Genomic DNA, 16,626 nt, shown 5'->3' with positions numbered 1-16,626 from the left:
CATTCAACGTTAGGAAGACATAAAGAAAACCACTAAAAGACTTCATGACTGTATTTTATTGAGTTTATATTAGAAGAAAATGATTAGAATGAGAATAAATATAAAAAACTTGTGGATTTAAGTTTTATTTAAAGAAGAAGGGGAAGAAAAATATAAGAGAATTTGTTTAAAAAAATTTTGAGTGGAAACTTTCTTTCTATTTATTTCTCTTTCGTTTTTCTCACACCTTTTACAAATATAACTCAATATACTACATGTACTCTATCAAATTCCATTTTATATCGCTCTTGTCATAAAACAAAATTAATAATCCATGCTTTGTAACCGGTAAACTTAAAGGTGTTTTTTTTAGAATGGCCGGTAAACTTAAAGTTAATAAGATACGAGTAAGTCACCAAAAAACAAAATTAGGTATGAATCCCTGTGTCCAAAATCTTTCTTATCCCTTATAATTTATTTTTCTTTTCCTTTTGGAACAACAAAAACATTTCTCCTAAATATCCGTCCTCTTAACTAGTTAATCAAATCCCTTCAGTCTTCTATACAGATCATATATCTATACATCTATAATCTATCTATCTATATATCTGTAAACCCCAAAAAACACCAATTTCATTTTCACCCATTAAAATATTCATATATTTCGATCTGATTTCAAGAAAAATCTTAAGAATCTTGGCCTGCATTATCACTGCAATTAGTTTAGAATCAATTTAACACACCAAGTTTGAATCTTGATTCAGTTTATGGGCCAAAGTTTTATGCTTTATTGATTAATGGTCTAGTCTTTGCTATTTCTAAGTACTAATCTTTCTATCAAAATTTGATTTGGGTGTGTGAGAAACTTGTATTTTGAAGATTCTGTGTTTTGGGTTTTGATGGATCTAAGTGCATTTTGAAGATCTTGGATATTGTTGGAGTGAAGTTGTTTTTAAGGAAATTTAATTGAAGTGTAACACGTTTTCTTTATTAATCGGGAACTTCATTTAATTATGGATCATGTGATTGGTGGAAAGTTTAAGCTTGGTAGAAAGATAGGAAGTGGGTCTTTTGGAGAACTTTATTTGGGTAATTCATATTTTTACTTTCTATTAATATGTTCCTATTTAATGTTTATGTAAATTGTTGCATTTTGTGACTCTTCTATTGTTTGTTTCACAGGAGTAAATGTTCAAAGTGGTGAAGAAGTTGCAGTAAAGCTTGTACGTATTTAGGGTTTACATATATATACATTTTGGCCTATGTTACTATGTACTATTATCTTCTTGATATTTATACCGAAATTTGCATGTTGTACTTCGTTAAGTAGTTTCATACGACTGTATACTTGTATCTTTTATGTATATAGTTCAGTATGTGTTTGTTATCTTGATGTGTCAAGTTTTTTTTTTTTCCTATTTGAGTTACTGGTTTCCGTGCATGTGGATGCCAGTAATCATGTTTTTGGCCATAGCATATGGATATAAGAGTTCTTATGATACTTGCTATAGGAATTGGGCTGTTTAGGTTGAGAAAAATGGTGCATTTTTGTTTGAAGGGAAACTTTTAAAACTGAAAATGTGTTCATGTTGAACTCTTATGGAAAAAAAAAAAGAAAAAAGAAAAGAGAACCCATGTAACATGTTTATATATAAACTTATGAAAAAAGGATTATAATTATTTTCCTTTTATCGATGAGAAACTTCTTCTGTTTTCTGAATTGGAAAATGATAACATTTGAAACTGGTTTTTAATTGGTTGTGTAGGGATAAACAATGCATCCTTAATTTTCACTTTTCTAGTCAGCAAATTAGATTAGTATTTATCAGAAATGTCAGTGTCTTAAGTTACTCTGAGTGTAGTTGTCATCATGAGAATTACATTTCTTCAACAATGATGATAAATCTTGACGAAGAATCTGTTGGATATATAGGAAGTATGTTAAAAACTTAAAATGAAGAAAGCCATAATCTTTAAGACGATACACATAAGCTTCCCAAGCATGCCTCTTATTTTTTCTACCAAAACATTGTCATATGATTAAATATTACTTGTATAGAGATAGAATATCTAGGTTGTTTATGTGCTTTAAATGTATTTGTGGAAGTCCATGTGTATAACTATGTAAGAAAATGAAGCAGAAATATATACTATTTAGTGCACAATGTTTGGCGATTACTTCAGTAGCCATTCTTATGATGTGTGTCTTCGGAAAGTTAGTTGTATGAGATCCGATATAAGTCGTTCTCTACATAGCTGTAATGGCACGTGTAAAGACAATTGACCCTTTTCCAAATCTTATCCCCCAGTATAAGTGAAAACCGATCAAAATAAAAGAGTGTATAAGTTAGTCTTCTAATGTTAAAAGCTATTAATAAGTGAGCGAATAAATTATGAACATGCTATGTCATTAAAATCCTTAAAGAAAGCACCAACATACCATATGAATAGGAAAAATGTAATATGGGGATAAAAGTTTCACTGAGTTTAAACATATTAGTACGATATTCACACTTAATAAATAGTTTAATAGCTAAAATAAAATTGGTAATTTTTCCATAAAGAAATTGTGTGTTGAGTTTACTTTAAAGTAATGGGTAGTCAAATAAAACAACGGATAAAGTTGTCATTCTAAACAAGTGTTCAGATCCTCTTAGGGGTTTCATTTTGTATATGTGTGTGTAACCTAAGTTGTAAATACTCTCAGGAATCGATCAAGACCAAGCACCCACAACTTCACTATGAGGCCAAGTTGTACATGCTTCTTCAAGGAGGAAGTGAGTATCATATTTTTTTTTTTCTTAACCTGTTGTTGCTATGTTTAATGTATTTGCATGTTCTATCTGTTTAACTTTATGTCATTGAACTTACCACACACTTTCTTCTATAAATTAGCTGGTGTTCCCCATCTCAAATGGATTGGAGTTGAAGGCGAATACAATGCTATGGTCATTGATCTTCTTGGACCAAGTTTAGAAGACTTGTTCAATTATTGTAATCGCAAATTCACTTTAAAAACAGTTTTAATGCTCGCTGATCAGTTGGTAAGTGTACCACATAGTGTAATAAGATTGGTCGAGGACTTGATATCAACACTCTCATCCTTTTTAATGTTTTATGTAGATAAACAGAGTAGAATATATGCATTCAAGAGGTTTTCTTCATCGTGATATAAAACCAGATAACTTTTTGATGGGTCTAGGACGAAAGGCAAATCAGGTATTCTCATTTACAAGTTATAACTTTTTTAAAATACCATCTATTTTTCAATGTTTAAGCTGGATATTTGCATGGTAAATTTTATTTATTTAGTATCCAGGGTATTTCTCATTCTCTTAAAAAAAGTTGTGTGATGTGTATGAAGTATGAACTCAATAGATCCTTTAAGTATATGTAATTAACTTCCATTTTAACCTTGTTTTCACAAAGTTTATCTACATCCTTCTATTTCAATGTGAGATTCTGATGATGAACATATTTCTGTTTGTATTTGTGTCACAACAGGTTTACATTATTGATTATGGTCTAGGAAAAAAGTATAGGGATCTCCAGACACACAAGCATATACCATACAGGTATTAAAATCTTTGTGTATTCATCTTTGTTTAAATCTGTAACTACAATTGAACTGTTGCCGCATTCGCTGATACCTTTAAGTTCTCGACCAATCTATCATATATGTTATATGTATAGATTTGTTTAAATCTGTAAGTACAAGTAATGAAACCTTTGTGCATAAGTTTTTGGGTTATTTTCACGAGTGCTGTTGTTTCCATGACCTAAAACTTTTTTGAATGTTGTTACCTTTAGTATTAAGCTCTTTCTTGTTAATTGTTCATAGATTTTGATTCTTTATGACATTATACTTGTTAACTTTCATTTCAGGGAAAATAAAAATCTCACTGGTACAGCCCGTTATGCAAGTGTTAATACTCATCTTGGAGTTGGTAAGTAATGTGGTTCAATTTAATGGGTTGGTTTGCTGGAAATGTATCATGACAAGACCTTCCTTGTAATAATGTCCATGAGTTCAAATTACATGGAACTTTTAAATTCTGGATTAAACAACAATGAAGTATCTTTTTGGAACTTCATCACCGTTATCTTTGTTAGCATTCTAGTTGATTAATAATGCAATTGTGTTTATTATCAATTGCAGAGCAAAGCAGGAGAGATGACCTGGAGTCTCTTGGTTATGTCCTCATGTATTTTTTGAGAGGAAGGTTAAATATATTATAGCGTGCTTTATTGTTTGTTTTTATTATTTAAACTTTTAATTGTAACTCATTTCTTATATCTATGTGCTTGTAGCCTTCCTTGGCAGGGGCTGAAAGCCGGCACTAAGAAACAGAAGTATGATAAAATTAGTGAAAAGAAGATGCTTACGCCTATAGAGGTATTTCAAGATCAAACATGTTCAAGTAGTTATTTACTATAATTAGTTAATTACGTAAATCTTTGTTTAAAATATCCTTTATTACTTTTTAATTAAGTGACTTGTATATGACAAAACCTACAGGTGCTATGCAAGTCATATCCTACCGAGTTCATATCATATTTTCACTATTGTCGATCATTGCGCTTTGACGACAAGCCGGATTATTCATACTTGAAAAGGCTTTTCCGGGACCTTTTCATCCGAGAAGGTAAAGTCTTAAATTCATTTACTATTCTTCTATAACTCTGCTTCCATTGAAAATGTACTATGAATAACTGAATAAGAACATTTGATATGGATAAGCATATGCATGTTGTATGATTTTGTTTTTTCCTCAATTCTTATATTTTCCATCGTATGAGCACGATCTGAACGCTAATATTATCTTTAGTTCTTTAACTAGATTATGAGCATTCTTATATTTCAGGTTACCAGTTTGACTATGTTTTTGACTGGACTATCTTGAAGTATCCTCAAATTGGTTCAGGTTCCAGTTCTAGACGGGTTCGTATTTCTTTTTTTTTTAATTGGTTTATATTTCTCTTAAAATACCTTCAGTTTATAAATCTTCCTTATAATCAGACGGCTGGCAAACTACCATTGAATCTCGGGTCACCGGCAGAAAGAGTGGAAAAAACCCCAGGTGTGTTTTCTCATTTAGTTTGATTCACAAGATTATGGCCGTGTGTTTACTGAACACTAGTATGTACACACGTAGATGGTATATGTTTATATAGTATGTATACTCTGTTTAGTTTTGTTAGTGATATGATCTGTCTAATGCATGGAAATGTTTGTTTAATTAGTTAATTACACGATATTGCCACGTTTGAGTCTATTGGCTTTTGACATCATATGTTCAAGTAGAAAGGTACACATAGTGATATTATATATTTGTATATCTTATAGTGAAACCAGAGGTTCGAGATAGATTCCCTGGCACAGTTGAGGCATTTGCTCGGCGTAATGGTTCTGGTAGTGGCTTGCATGGTGATCATTCGAGACATAGATCTTCAGAACATACAACACCATCCAAAGAAATGGTGAGTGGAGTAGCATATAAGTTTCCAATTCTCTTCACAACTTGCCATGAGTATCAACTATAGTTCTATTAGTAAAACAGATAAAGTGGTGAGAGGTATTTCATTCAAAATCCTAGTTACTGACTCAATCAAAACGATTTACGAGTGAGAAGCTAATACTCAAGGTCATGTCACTAAGAGGTGGCAAGATAGGTGGGTCGGGCGTGTTAGGTAACATAGCAATGAGGTTTGGGTTGAAACGTGCATTTTCTTAGTGCATAATAAGACTGGCCAGGAAGGGTGGTGATGACCCACCAACAATTTTTGCCCAACTTTATAGAATATGTTACAAAATATTTTCTGCATTAAATTAGATTAAAAAATCATAGAGGTAGTAGTTTTGACTGAGTTACTTTCGAATGGGTCAGTTGGGTTTATGTTTTTACATTGCGTGTACTTTCAATACATAAAGCTTCATAAATCAGTTTTTTTTTTTTTTTTTTCAAAAAGGTGTACTACAGCAATAATATAGTTTTGTAATTATAGTTAACACTTTAATAATCTGACTATAAAAAATTGAAAGAAAATGGACAAACATGTTTATGCCCAACTAAATCCGTTTGACCAGTGATAAAACTTGTCTGTTTTGACCAATTACTAACTCTCCGGTGCCACATCTATCGTCTAGCTTTCATGGACTCATAAATTTGTAGATAGCTTGTTAGTCATGGACCTCTTCTGTGCATGGAATTTATGCTTGTACGTTGTATATATCCAGCATGGTGACTCTGATCGAGGCCGCATTACACGAACCGGGAGTACTTCTAAAAGAGCAATCGTGTCGAGCAGCAGACCAAGCTCATCTGGTGAGCCCACCGATAGTCGATCAAACCGGATAGGTTCAAGCAGCGGTCGCATGTCAACTGCCCATAGACTCCACTCTCAACCTGGATTTGAGTCCAAATCATCGTCTTTCACACGGGCTGTACCCTCATCAAGAGGTGGTCGTGATGATGCTCTTAGAAGCTTTGAACTCTTAACTATTGGCAAGAGGAAATAAGAAGCCATTTTTCGAAATTGTGGGTCCTTTCTGAATAACCATTTTTATTGATCCATCTACAGCGAAACCTTGAAAAGATTTCTTTGATCACTTAAACCTTGAAGAATGAGAGATTACATCTCATTTTAGGGTGGATGTTTATGTCCATGTTGAAGAATCATTGAAATCAAATTTGGCCTCTTGTCATCTTTGAAATCGCAGGGTCCTATGAAAGTCAAATTATGTCAGATTACTTGTATTTTATACGCTAAAAGTTGTACCTGTACACATCTGTACACACCTGTAACTGAGTTTTTTTTTTTTTTTTTCTTTTTCTTTTCTGTTCATCGAAGATACTGCCTTACCCAAAGCAAAGCAAAACATTTCTGCTTGCTGCTCTGTTTACTGTATCTTGTGAATGCATCTCTATTGTAGATTTTTGAAACTTGTTGAAAACAAGGGACAAATATATAAAATTGTACTGATATCACATTGTCACAACTCACAAGCAGTCGCACTCAACTCTGATTTTATGTATGAAACTTTAGAGTTTGCTATTGCGTACGTGATCTGTTACTTGCAAACTTTTTTCATGGCATCGGTTTGTATGGACGTGACAATTTATATGATTATTATTTTCGCACAAATAAAATTTTATTTGATTGAAGTTAACTGGATACATAATTTTGATACACATCAATGTTCACATGTATTAAAAGGTTTTTGAGATTTAGGTTACTAGGGGAACTTGAATACACAGAAATACATTTAAAGACTTGTTATAGCAAGATAACCACAAAATAAAAAACAGCTATATACAAAAGATCTTCAAAAAAAGAAATTTACAGAATAGAAGAGTCGTATTCTATTTAATTATTTGTAGTATAATTTTTCATGAAAAATATCTAAACATGCACTAGTCACTGGTCAGTACTCGGTAGTACTTGTTCTTGGCTATTATTGTTCAGTGTTATTATTAGACCTCCTCATGCCACCAGCCTCTTGAACCCTCTGAATAAACCCAAGTTGATGATCACTACAACTTCCACCACTGCTGCTCGGCGCCATTGTGTAGTACTCTTGCTGCTGCTGCAGAAACTTGACGTTGTAACCACTCGCAGGAGGTGTATTAGTCCTTGTCTCCGTCCCGTAAAAGCTAAAACCGGATGAGTTATTGTTATAGCTGCTCAAGGGTTGAGGTGGAGCCATGGTAGTATGTCTCGCCATCAATGCACTAGAAGCATTACCACCATTACTAACACTTCCACCGGTGTATTGTTGTACCATGGCACGGAAATTGGTGGTGTCAGTATTGAGTAAAGTGATCGGGGTCCTACGTGAAATTCTGGACCTCTTACGAATGTTGTTGGGCCGTATTACACGGCCCAAATGATTACTGGCACTACTAGTCGTAGCGCTGGTAGTCGTAGTGATTGTTGTCGCATCAGTGACAACATCACCGGACCACCGCATGCCAGTATGATGCGGAAGTCCAATGAAGTTATTTTGGTAAACTTGAAGCCACTCATTGCTTGAAGAAGTAGCCATCTATTGGTTTCACTAATTGTGAATGGATAAAAACTTGTATATATAACAAAGAAGAAAGTTGGTCGTTGGTCAACATATACGGTGGACTTTTCTAAGATAGAAACGACCCGTGAAACTACTAACTTAAACCCTAATGGTCTGGGGTATCTTCTAAATCCACTATGTGAACATCGGGATGAGTTTACCTAATGTTTCAAATTCGAGTCTTGGCGTTCTCATCTCAAAAAAATTTTCTATGAGCATGGGGTTGGAGGTCCAGAAATTCTCTAGTTAAATTTGTCTCCAACACGTCTGAATCGAAACTCACTTAAAAAAAGAAAAAAGAAGCGACCCGTGACTGGCACGTGCTGAGTTGATGGCGGAAAATAAGTGAGACTTGAGAATGGTTCTTAGAAGCAACCTTACAAATCAACTTTGTCTTTCTCGAATTTTACATTTATATTAAGAATGAATAATATATATACATGTTAATATATGTGATAGACAGCTAAAAATATACATGCTTACATAGTTACATACATAAAAGATGTAGGTAATTATGTCTTTAATGCAAACAAATGATTAGCATAATAATAAAATGTATTGTTTTGATTCTTCTACTTCAATGATAAATTTGTTCATAATTGCAGTCGTACACATTCTAGATGATAGTAATCCACTTCAAAAATAAGTCAAAAAAAGGTGGTTGGTGTATGTTATACGTGCAAATAATCACAATATATGGCCCATATAAAAGTCAAATTAACATCGACTGTATACACTTTGATTCACATAAAATGAAGAATTCTTTTTTTCTATCATTTATCAACAAGTCTTTGCTTCAATGATATCTAACGTGTTTTATCAACTAGATCGTTATGCACTCGGATCTTGCCTTGTGCAAATTGTCAATCTTTTTCAACACAGGTGACATAAATCTGATCCAAATAAATAAAATAAAAGGCAGTTGTATTACATAAAAATACAAGCAAATGCGGATCTAAGAATTCTTATCGGAGGGCAGGGACGATATCAAAGGTGGGAAAAAAACCAATGCCCTTCTCAAAATTTAAATTTTTGTTTAGTATTTTTTACTTAGTAGAGCTTAATAAACACTCTAGTAGCCTATTGGTAAGATTTTTGATCTTGAAAGAATCCATTTAGAGTTTGAGTCTACAACCTATATTTATGGGGTAAATGAATAGGGATTTTTCGAAAGTCCTAAATTTCATCTTAACTATTCGTATTTTATAGTAATAGAAGTAGAATATATACCTTTAAAAAAAACTAACTAATAAAATTTAAATTTTGGGTAGCCATAGCCAATAGAGGTGACCCATTTATGATATACATCTGCCCTTAAATAATAAAAGTCAAGTTTTAGATAAATTTAACTCATCCAAAAAACTAAAGAACGTTATAAGAGGTTCCTTGTGCATTAACATATGTTGTTTTGTTTTGTTGTACGTATGAGCAGTGTATGACCATATAAACTTTTATTGAAATGGAATGAATGGTTTCCACTTTTTTCAAACTAATTTTCCAGATTACTATTTTACTTTATGCTACATTTCTAATTCTAAACCAATTGGGTTGGATCAGTGGTTGGAGCTCATGCCTTTGGAAACAGAGGTCATGGGTTCGATCCTCATGCCCAGTAAGGCTGGAGGTCCTTTTTTATCTATGGCAGAACCTGAAAGCAATCTCTCTACCTTTGGTAGGGGTAAGGTTGTCTACATATCAACCTCCCCCAAACACAGTCGAAGACAGTATTAAGACCCAAAACCCGTAAAAGACGGCATTGGGAGTTACTTCTACATTTCTACTTCTATTTTACTTTATATTAAATTTTGTTATAAAAGCTTGTTTTTGGAAAGATAAGTTACAAAGTTAAGATCCGATTAATATATATATATATATATAATAGTTTTTTTACCCGCACGATGTGCGGCTGTTTAAAACGATCATTCAACAAAATTTTGACCAATATTGTGTATTTCGTAGATATATAAATAAAGATAAAAAACAATGTTTGAATTCTCGGTATCTATATTTGGTTCTAACGAAACTTTAAATTAATATTTAAAGATTTTTTATTTTTAAGATTGCATACATTTTGTATAGTTAAAATAAATCTATAGTAACTTGTTTCTTTTGTTAATCTTCAAATTTATATTGAATTTATTTTTAAATCTTTTCATTGAACTTAAAAGTTAATTAAGGTATTGTATTCTCGTATTTTAAACCATGTTTAATGTACATGAAGAATAAATGCGTCTCGAAACTTTTTTTGGTAATTTAAATAAAACTCTTTAAATTAATAAATTATTAACCATTAAGTGACTGGATTGATAAATGACTGAATGGATATATAACGTCTGTATGGATTAAGTCAATATAATTGTTTTTTTTGTTTATTAAGTCAAAAAACAAACACGTCTAATGACTTAATGAATTAGATATCTTTGATTAAGTCATGACTGTGTGTATTAAGTCCAAAACAAATGACACCTAAGTTTGTAAATGTTGTTTGTAACTATATCATTTCTCAATTCTATAAACAACATAAAAGCAAAAAATTATTGTGTTAATTTCTTTATAATTTTATAACTTAATTAAATAATAGTTGTCAAATAAAACAATGTCAAATATCTTCCCAAGAAAACAATGTCAAATATCTTCCCAAGTTCCATGTATATCAGTATAAAGGATATACATTATCCTTCACATTCTATACCATCATCAAAAATATCGATACCTGCATGATTGAATAATTGTAAAGTCTAGACACAAACAAATTTTGCAAATAAACGATAATACAAAATTAAATTAGAATGGAAAAAAATATTTGCTACTTGTCAACTCGTTTTTTGACTCGGCACAAAAACTTGTTTTTTGACTCTTGAGATTTTACCCCAATCATATAAAAAGAGATGAAACTTTGAAAAAGAAAATTATCATTCGAAATAAGGTTTGAAATCATATTAAATTAACTATAAAATTGTAAAAAGAACAATAAAAAGTTATCTAAATATCGACCATTATTGCAGACTTTTTTTTTTTAATAAATAGCCAAACTTGTTAGTGAAAAATATATCTTAATGAATCTAAATGTGTAATGTATGGATTAGATATAATCACATTAAAGTTGAAACCAACTTTTGGTGAATATCAAAAAGTCATAAATAATAAACTAAAATACGTCAAAAATAATTCCAATGAAAATATAACGATTCCAAATTTGGTTAAAGAATACTTAATTAATAAGTTTGCTTAAAAGTTTATTTTCACTTTTTTATATATATATTTTCTATATTTTATATTTATTTTTATTTATTTGTTTTATATAAATATAAGATAAAATATTATGAAAAAGTATGAAGATGCCACATAGGATAAATCCTATGTGTCAATATTTTAACATAGCTTTAGTTTAGAAGAGTGATTGGATTTACTCGGTTAACTACTGTTTTAATAATTATATAGATATATGATTAGAAAATATCTAATCTAAAGAGGATAAATAAAGATTTGGTGTGTGACTTTTTAGTACATGCATTTATCTTTCAAAATCATTTTATTTACTTTTACGGAAACCACTAAGAAAGGTCTTGGTACCTTGTTTTTATTAAAACTTTAAGTGGTTTAATAAAATAAGGGAAGTGATATATCTACATTACTTTTTAGCCATCTATAACAATTGTATATATTTTACAACACAGTGTACAACTGTTTAATGTATATATTATTGTAAATGACAAAAAGTAATTATAAATATATCACTTCCCATAGAATAATAGTGCTTGGGTGATACATAATAAAATAAATATTTTGTTAATGACAAATCATAAGATTGTTAGTATAAACTCATTGGATGATGCATTAATTTATATAGCAAAAATTTGAAAGATGGTTATTTATATATTTAAGTATAAGTACTAGTTTTTATACATGTAATAATAATAATTTACTAATAACTCTTGGGGCTATTAGCATTTTCCATAAACTAACAATTTGGCCAGTTTGACCAGTTTTGGAAATTTCGGGTTAGTCATCCATTACACGGTTGACCAGTTTTGAAAATTGTCAAATGAGGCGTGCTATTTATACAGTTAGGCAAGGTGGCCTACAAATTAGTTTAGTGCAAACAAACAAGACAACCGGATCAGTGTCCAACTATGAACACATGGGTGCTAACTTGAACACCACACAGCATGACTTGACAAAGCACCAATTGCTGAAAAATTGCTGACAGACGAACCTGATATGTCCTGTCTAACTCCATGGTCCCATAATTAGCAATGGCAGTTTAAACGGAACCCAAAAGAATAATAATAATTTAAATAAATAAATAAAGAGTTATGTGACCGGGCCGTTTTGCCACCTTTAATAATGACATCAAGTTCTATTAACAATGGTTGAACTATTGATAACCTTTATCAGAATCCTTACTCTTCAAATGGTCTAAAAATTCCTGCATAAAAGAATAGATGTTCATACAGCCATACAGGTTTCTCTTCAAAATAGCATTATCAATACGATAGAATAAAAACCTGCATCTTATAAGAATACCTATTTCTTAAGAAGTTCTGCTTCGCGAAATGACAAGCGATTGTAAACATTACATTCACGAGCTACCCAAGGAAAAAGTCTTGGAAACGACCACTGGAATATTGGGTAGGCTGCATACATCAGAGCCAAAGATTCCGCCACAGTTTACCCGTTTACTCAAGCATTACGAGCAAAAGTCTACACTAATCATGAGCACCATTTAGTATTTTGATTGATCCTGACTATTCATGTTTATTGTTGTCAGAAACTACAGAGATATCTTACAAAATAAATTGAGCCTCTGTGGATAAGCTAGGCAGATACTCGTATAATTTTATTTCCAAAAAGAGAAGCGGGATGCAACCATACCATTTAGCTTCCAATGCATTTTGAGTATGTCATTTATGATGATTAAAAACATTTTGGCCTTTAAAAGCACTGAACCAGTTTCCATCTTTACTCTTATGCCTGTATGTGGTCATATAAACCACAAGAATATGTCAGCTTGCAATGTCTTTATGATAGAAACCATAACTACACATCATATTTGAGGTGGCAAAATAGGCGGGTTGCAGGTTGGGTAACTGATTAAAATGGATTCAAGTTAAACCGGTCATACTTAACAAGTCTGATAAGGGATGGGTCAGACCCACACTTTTGGGGCATTAAGACATTTTCTACTTTAATTTACAAAAATTAGTGTATTGCTTATGACTACAACAACAATATTATAACATTAATCAAAATATCGATTTAGTGGGATTATAAGCCTTTTTAAACACATTGTGTATTTGACTCATTCCCCTTTTAGCATAATAATTATAATTTGATCAATTATGAGATAAACCATAAATCATATCGACCCATTCAGAAGAAATTAGTAGATACTGTCCCCTTTAATAGATATCTGCTTTACCTTCGTATAGACATCAAAGTTGGAACAATCTCAGTCAATGCCAGCCCACTTTCTGAAAGCTTTCACATGTTCAAGCCTTTTGCTTTGAGCCTCAGTTCTAGCATTCGATGATTTCAATTTTATATAAAGATTCTTGTGCAGTTTCAGAAACTCACTTCTATAAAACCCCTTATCAGGATACATTCCGTGCTTCTTCATGCAACCAATGACCTCCATCACCCTCTCAAAATAACCCCCTTTCAAAAAATTAAGAATTAAAACCTCATACAAGTCTCTATTAAAAGATAAATTCCCTTCATCAGAACTCCGTATATCACCCCATAATATAGTGATTTCACGATACATTTCTAAAGAAGAATACCCCATCACCATGTATATGTAAGTTGCCACACTAGGATACACTTTCATTCGTTGCATACTTTTATATGTCTTTAAAGCATCATCAATCATCCCAGCCTTCATGAAGAAGTAAATTGACGAGTTAAATTCATAAACTGAAGAATCTGTATCCCCTTCTTTCATTTCTTGGACCAAACATGTAATCAAATCTGATCTATCACTAGAAACAAGAACATCTTTTGGGATACTTGTCGTGTCAAATGTTATTATACCAGCGTTCTTGATTTGTTTCAGCAATGCCTCAGCTTCTCTGTGCTTATTACCTTTGTAATAAGCCATTAACAATGATGTATATGACTCAGCGTTCAGTAACTCACCCTCCCGTTCAAAATCATCCAGGATATCATGGGCGGTTTCCAGCCACCCCACATGAATACAAGCATTAATAATATCAATACTTATATTATTCATCTGGATTTGGCATAAAAGCTTTACAAGCTCAGGAATCCTACCTTTTCGTTTGTATCCTACAATGAGCTTTGCAAGGGTTTTGTTGGTAAACACTAGCTTTCTGTTCTTATGCATTACAAGACCCTCGTTTCTTTCTAGCTTCACTAAGGAATTTCCATGTAACAAGTGAGGTAAAACCTGTAATTTTAAACCTTTTCTAAGATTCCGAGATCCAAGCGAGACAAGGGAAGGCATATGTGGGACCTTCCGAGTTTCACTGAAATTGATCATATCGAATATGAGATTGGAGGCAGAATCAATATCATTAAACTTGAAATGTAAGCTCATAAGGCAGTCGTAAAACTGGAAATAATGATGACTTAAATAACCTGCAACTGGATCAACACAATCTCTAAATTTCTTCAAATCATCTCTCTGGCAGTTAATTGCATGGATCCGGGCAATAGTGTTGATAGTATATGCATCACCAACTACCCCTATTTGTGCCATCAACTCTATGAGTTGCTGGGCCTTTAAAGATAAGGTATGATTTGAGCAAGCATCCAGTACGAGGTTAAAAACTGTAGTATCAGGTTTTATTGTAGATTGATTAGAACCCGAATGCTGAAAATGATCACAAATCTGAATTAATATATTCGATGCAAGATACGCGCCAATCTCTTTCTTGACCAAATGAAGCATAAGCGGCCCCAATAAGTTAGTTGGTGGTATATTATCTTTCTCGATCATTATCCTAAGAATCATGGATGCAGGAACAGACATCTGGGCTCTAGCTAAAGAGAGTGAGAGGTTGTACAGCACATCAAAGTGGAGTGAGTTTGTCTTCTTCTTGGGAAGAGATAGGATGATATCGTATGCTCTCTTAAGCGATTTGGGTTCACGCGTGTAAGACAATTCTGTTATGACCATACTTAATAAGTGGTCATCTGGGAAACCATAAAGTTTCCTGAAACCTGTATAAACTTCCCATGCTTCATCAACTTGATGATTCTTTAAATAACTTTCAAGATTTTTCACCAAAATGTCATGAGAAGATCCTTCCCAACACAGGCTTCTTGGTGCCACAATATTGGACAGATATCTGAGACGAAAATTCAAAGGCTTTTGAGAGATAACACCCACAAGAAAAACCCTGCTGTAATCGTAGACAGCAATTTCTTTCGCACAAAAAGGTACCATGTCAGGCTGTATATAAAACCGAGCCAGATAAACCAGACTTGAGCTACTGCGGATGAAGCGGACATCGAAAGCTGTCGTTCTCATCAATGACCATGCCATTTACATATATTATTTCAACTGCCAAGACAGCAAAATTGGCTCAAGTAGGATATCCCTGATTACCCAAAAAGAAAGAATAAAAATCCATATCCAGAGGCACTAAATGAAAGTTATAAATGCTGACGATATTATCAGCTATCCTTTAACATCTACTGTAAGTATCAAATTTTCAATTCATTGCTATTGTAACGTATGTAAACAGTAAACTCTTATAATAACTTGTAAACGATGACGTGACAACTCATATGGTTTCCCCATCAAATATATATATACTTGTTACGTAATGAAGAGGTAACTTGGATATATACAATAACAATGAATTAAAAGTTTGAAACACACTTCAGAGGTGGATACATACAATAGTAAAACACGACAAATTTGATACATTATCATTCAATTGTTGCTGATATCAAAGCTGGGAATCATTATGAGTATTTCACTTATAATAAGAGCATCAAAAAAAGGCTTAAAACACATTTTATCTCACATAAAATTACAAATTACTAACAAGACTATAGAAATACAGTGAGAAACTATAACAGGCATTTCATCAAACATCTGGTGTGCTTCCTCAAAAAATCATTATCTATATACAGTAACTTTTTTTTGCCATCAGATGAGGAATTTTATCAATACAAAGTCATAACTATACAGGGAGTGAGGAGAAACCTGAGATTGCCAGGAGTCAATTATTTTGCTTTGGGGTTTTTTGTAAGAATACTTTTGCAATTATTGTGGTTTAATGTTTTTTTTTTTTTTTTTGGAACAGCAATTTGGGGATTTGGGGTTTAATGTTAAGGGTAATATTGGGATTTTGTAAGTATCATTAAAAAATGACTTTGCTATGTAAATATGTTGTTTTTTTTTTTTAATTCATCCTTGAATATTTAATCATTTAATATTATTAAAGATCTATTACTTATTTATTATTTAAAGGTCTTAATTAGAAAAATATTATGTATCATTTTTAAAGTTTTTTAAAAAAATTCTAAATTTTCTGCCGGAAATACAAACAGTTGCATTTTTATTTGAGAAGTTATCATATCTTCTTATGAATATTAAAAAT

General features: G+C 32.2%; 3 protein-coding genes across 4 annotated transcripts; 1 reads left to right on the top strand and 2 right to left on the bottom strand.

The window, feature by feature from the left end:
- Nucleotides 1–488: 488 nt before the first annotated feature.
- LOC122599370 (casein kinase 1-like protein 10) lies at nucleotides 489–6,979 on the top strand. Its single transcript, XM_043771876.1, has 14 exons — nucleotides 489–1,068; nucleotides 1,162–1,202; nucleotides 2,687–2,756; nucleotides 2,875–3,023; nucleotides 3,103–3,198; nucleotides 3,484–3,554; nucleotides 3,865–3,926; nucleotides 4,139–4,202; nucleotides 4,291–4,375; nucleotides 4,499–4,625; nucleotides 4,845–4,921; nucleotides 5,000–5,060; nucleotides 5,327–5,460; nucleotides 6,218–6,979. Exons 1-14 carry the CDS (start codon nucleotides 993–995, stop codon nucleotides 6,497–6,499), a joined length of 1,395 nt encoding a protein of 464 aa, XP_043627811.1. The 5' UTR covers nucleotides 489–992; the 3' UTR covers nucleotides 6,500–6,979.
- Nucleotides 6,980–7,319: 340 nt separating this feature from the next.
- On the bottom strand, nucleotides 7,320–8,023 carry LOC122602115. Its single transcript, XM_043774843.1, has one exon. It carries the CDS (start codon nucleotides 7,949–7,951, stop codon nucleotides 7,436–7,438), a length of 516 nt encoding a protein of 171 aa, XP_043630778.1. The 5' UTR covers nucleotides 7,952–8,023; the 3' UTR covers nucleotides 7,320–7,435.
- Nucleotides 8,024–12,088: 4,065 nt separating this feature from the next.
- On the bottom strand, nucleotides 12,089–16,286 carry LOC122598985 (pentatricopeptide repeat-containing protein At4g17616). Of its 2 annotated transcripts, none has more exons than XM_043771437.1 (5): nucleotides 16,230–16,286; nucleotides 13,473–15,615; nucleotides 12,842–13,024; nucleotides 12,578–12,759; nucleotides 12,089–12,479 (listed from the first exon to the last, which is right to left on the bottom strand). In XM_043771437.1, the coding sequence occupies exon 2, from the start codon at nucleotides 15,558–15,560 to the stop codon at nucleotides 13,503–13,505; it is 2,058 nt and encodes a 685-aa protein (XP_043627372.1). In that variant the 5' UTR covers nucleotides 15,561–15,615; nucleotides 16,230–16,286; the 3' UTR covers nucleotides 12,089–12,479; nucleotides 12,578–12,759; nucleotides 12,842–13,024; nucleotides 13,473–13,502. The 2 variants fall into 2 exon arrangements, with proteins under 2 accessions (XP_043627372.1, XP_043627371.1); XM_043771436.1 differs by having other exon boundaries at nucleotides 12,578–12,754.
- Between the last annotated feature and the right edge of the window lie 340 nt (nucleotides 16,287–16,626).

The sequence above is a fragment of the Erigeron canadensis genome, chromosome 5 (assembly GCF_010389155.1).
Source record: "Erigeron canadensis isolate Cc75 chromosome 5, C_canadensis_v1, whole genome shotgun sequence".
Lineage (NCBI taxonomy): Eukaryota > Viridiplantae > Streptophyta > Magnoliopsida > Asterales > Asteraceae > Erigeron > Erigeron canadensis.
Note: the sequence above shows the minus strand (reverse complement) of the source record. Positions and strands in the feature narration are given on the sequence as shown.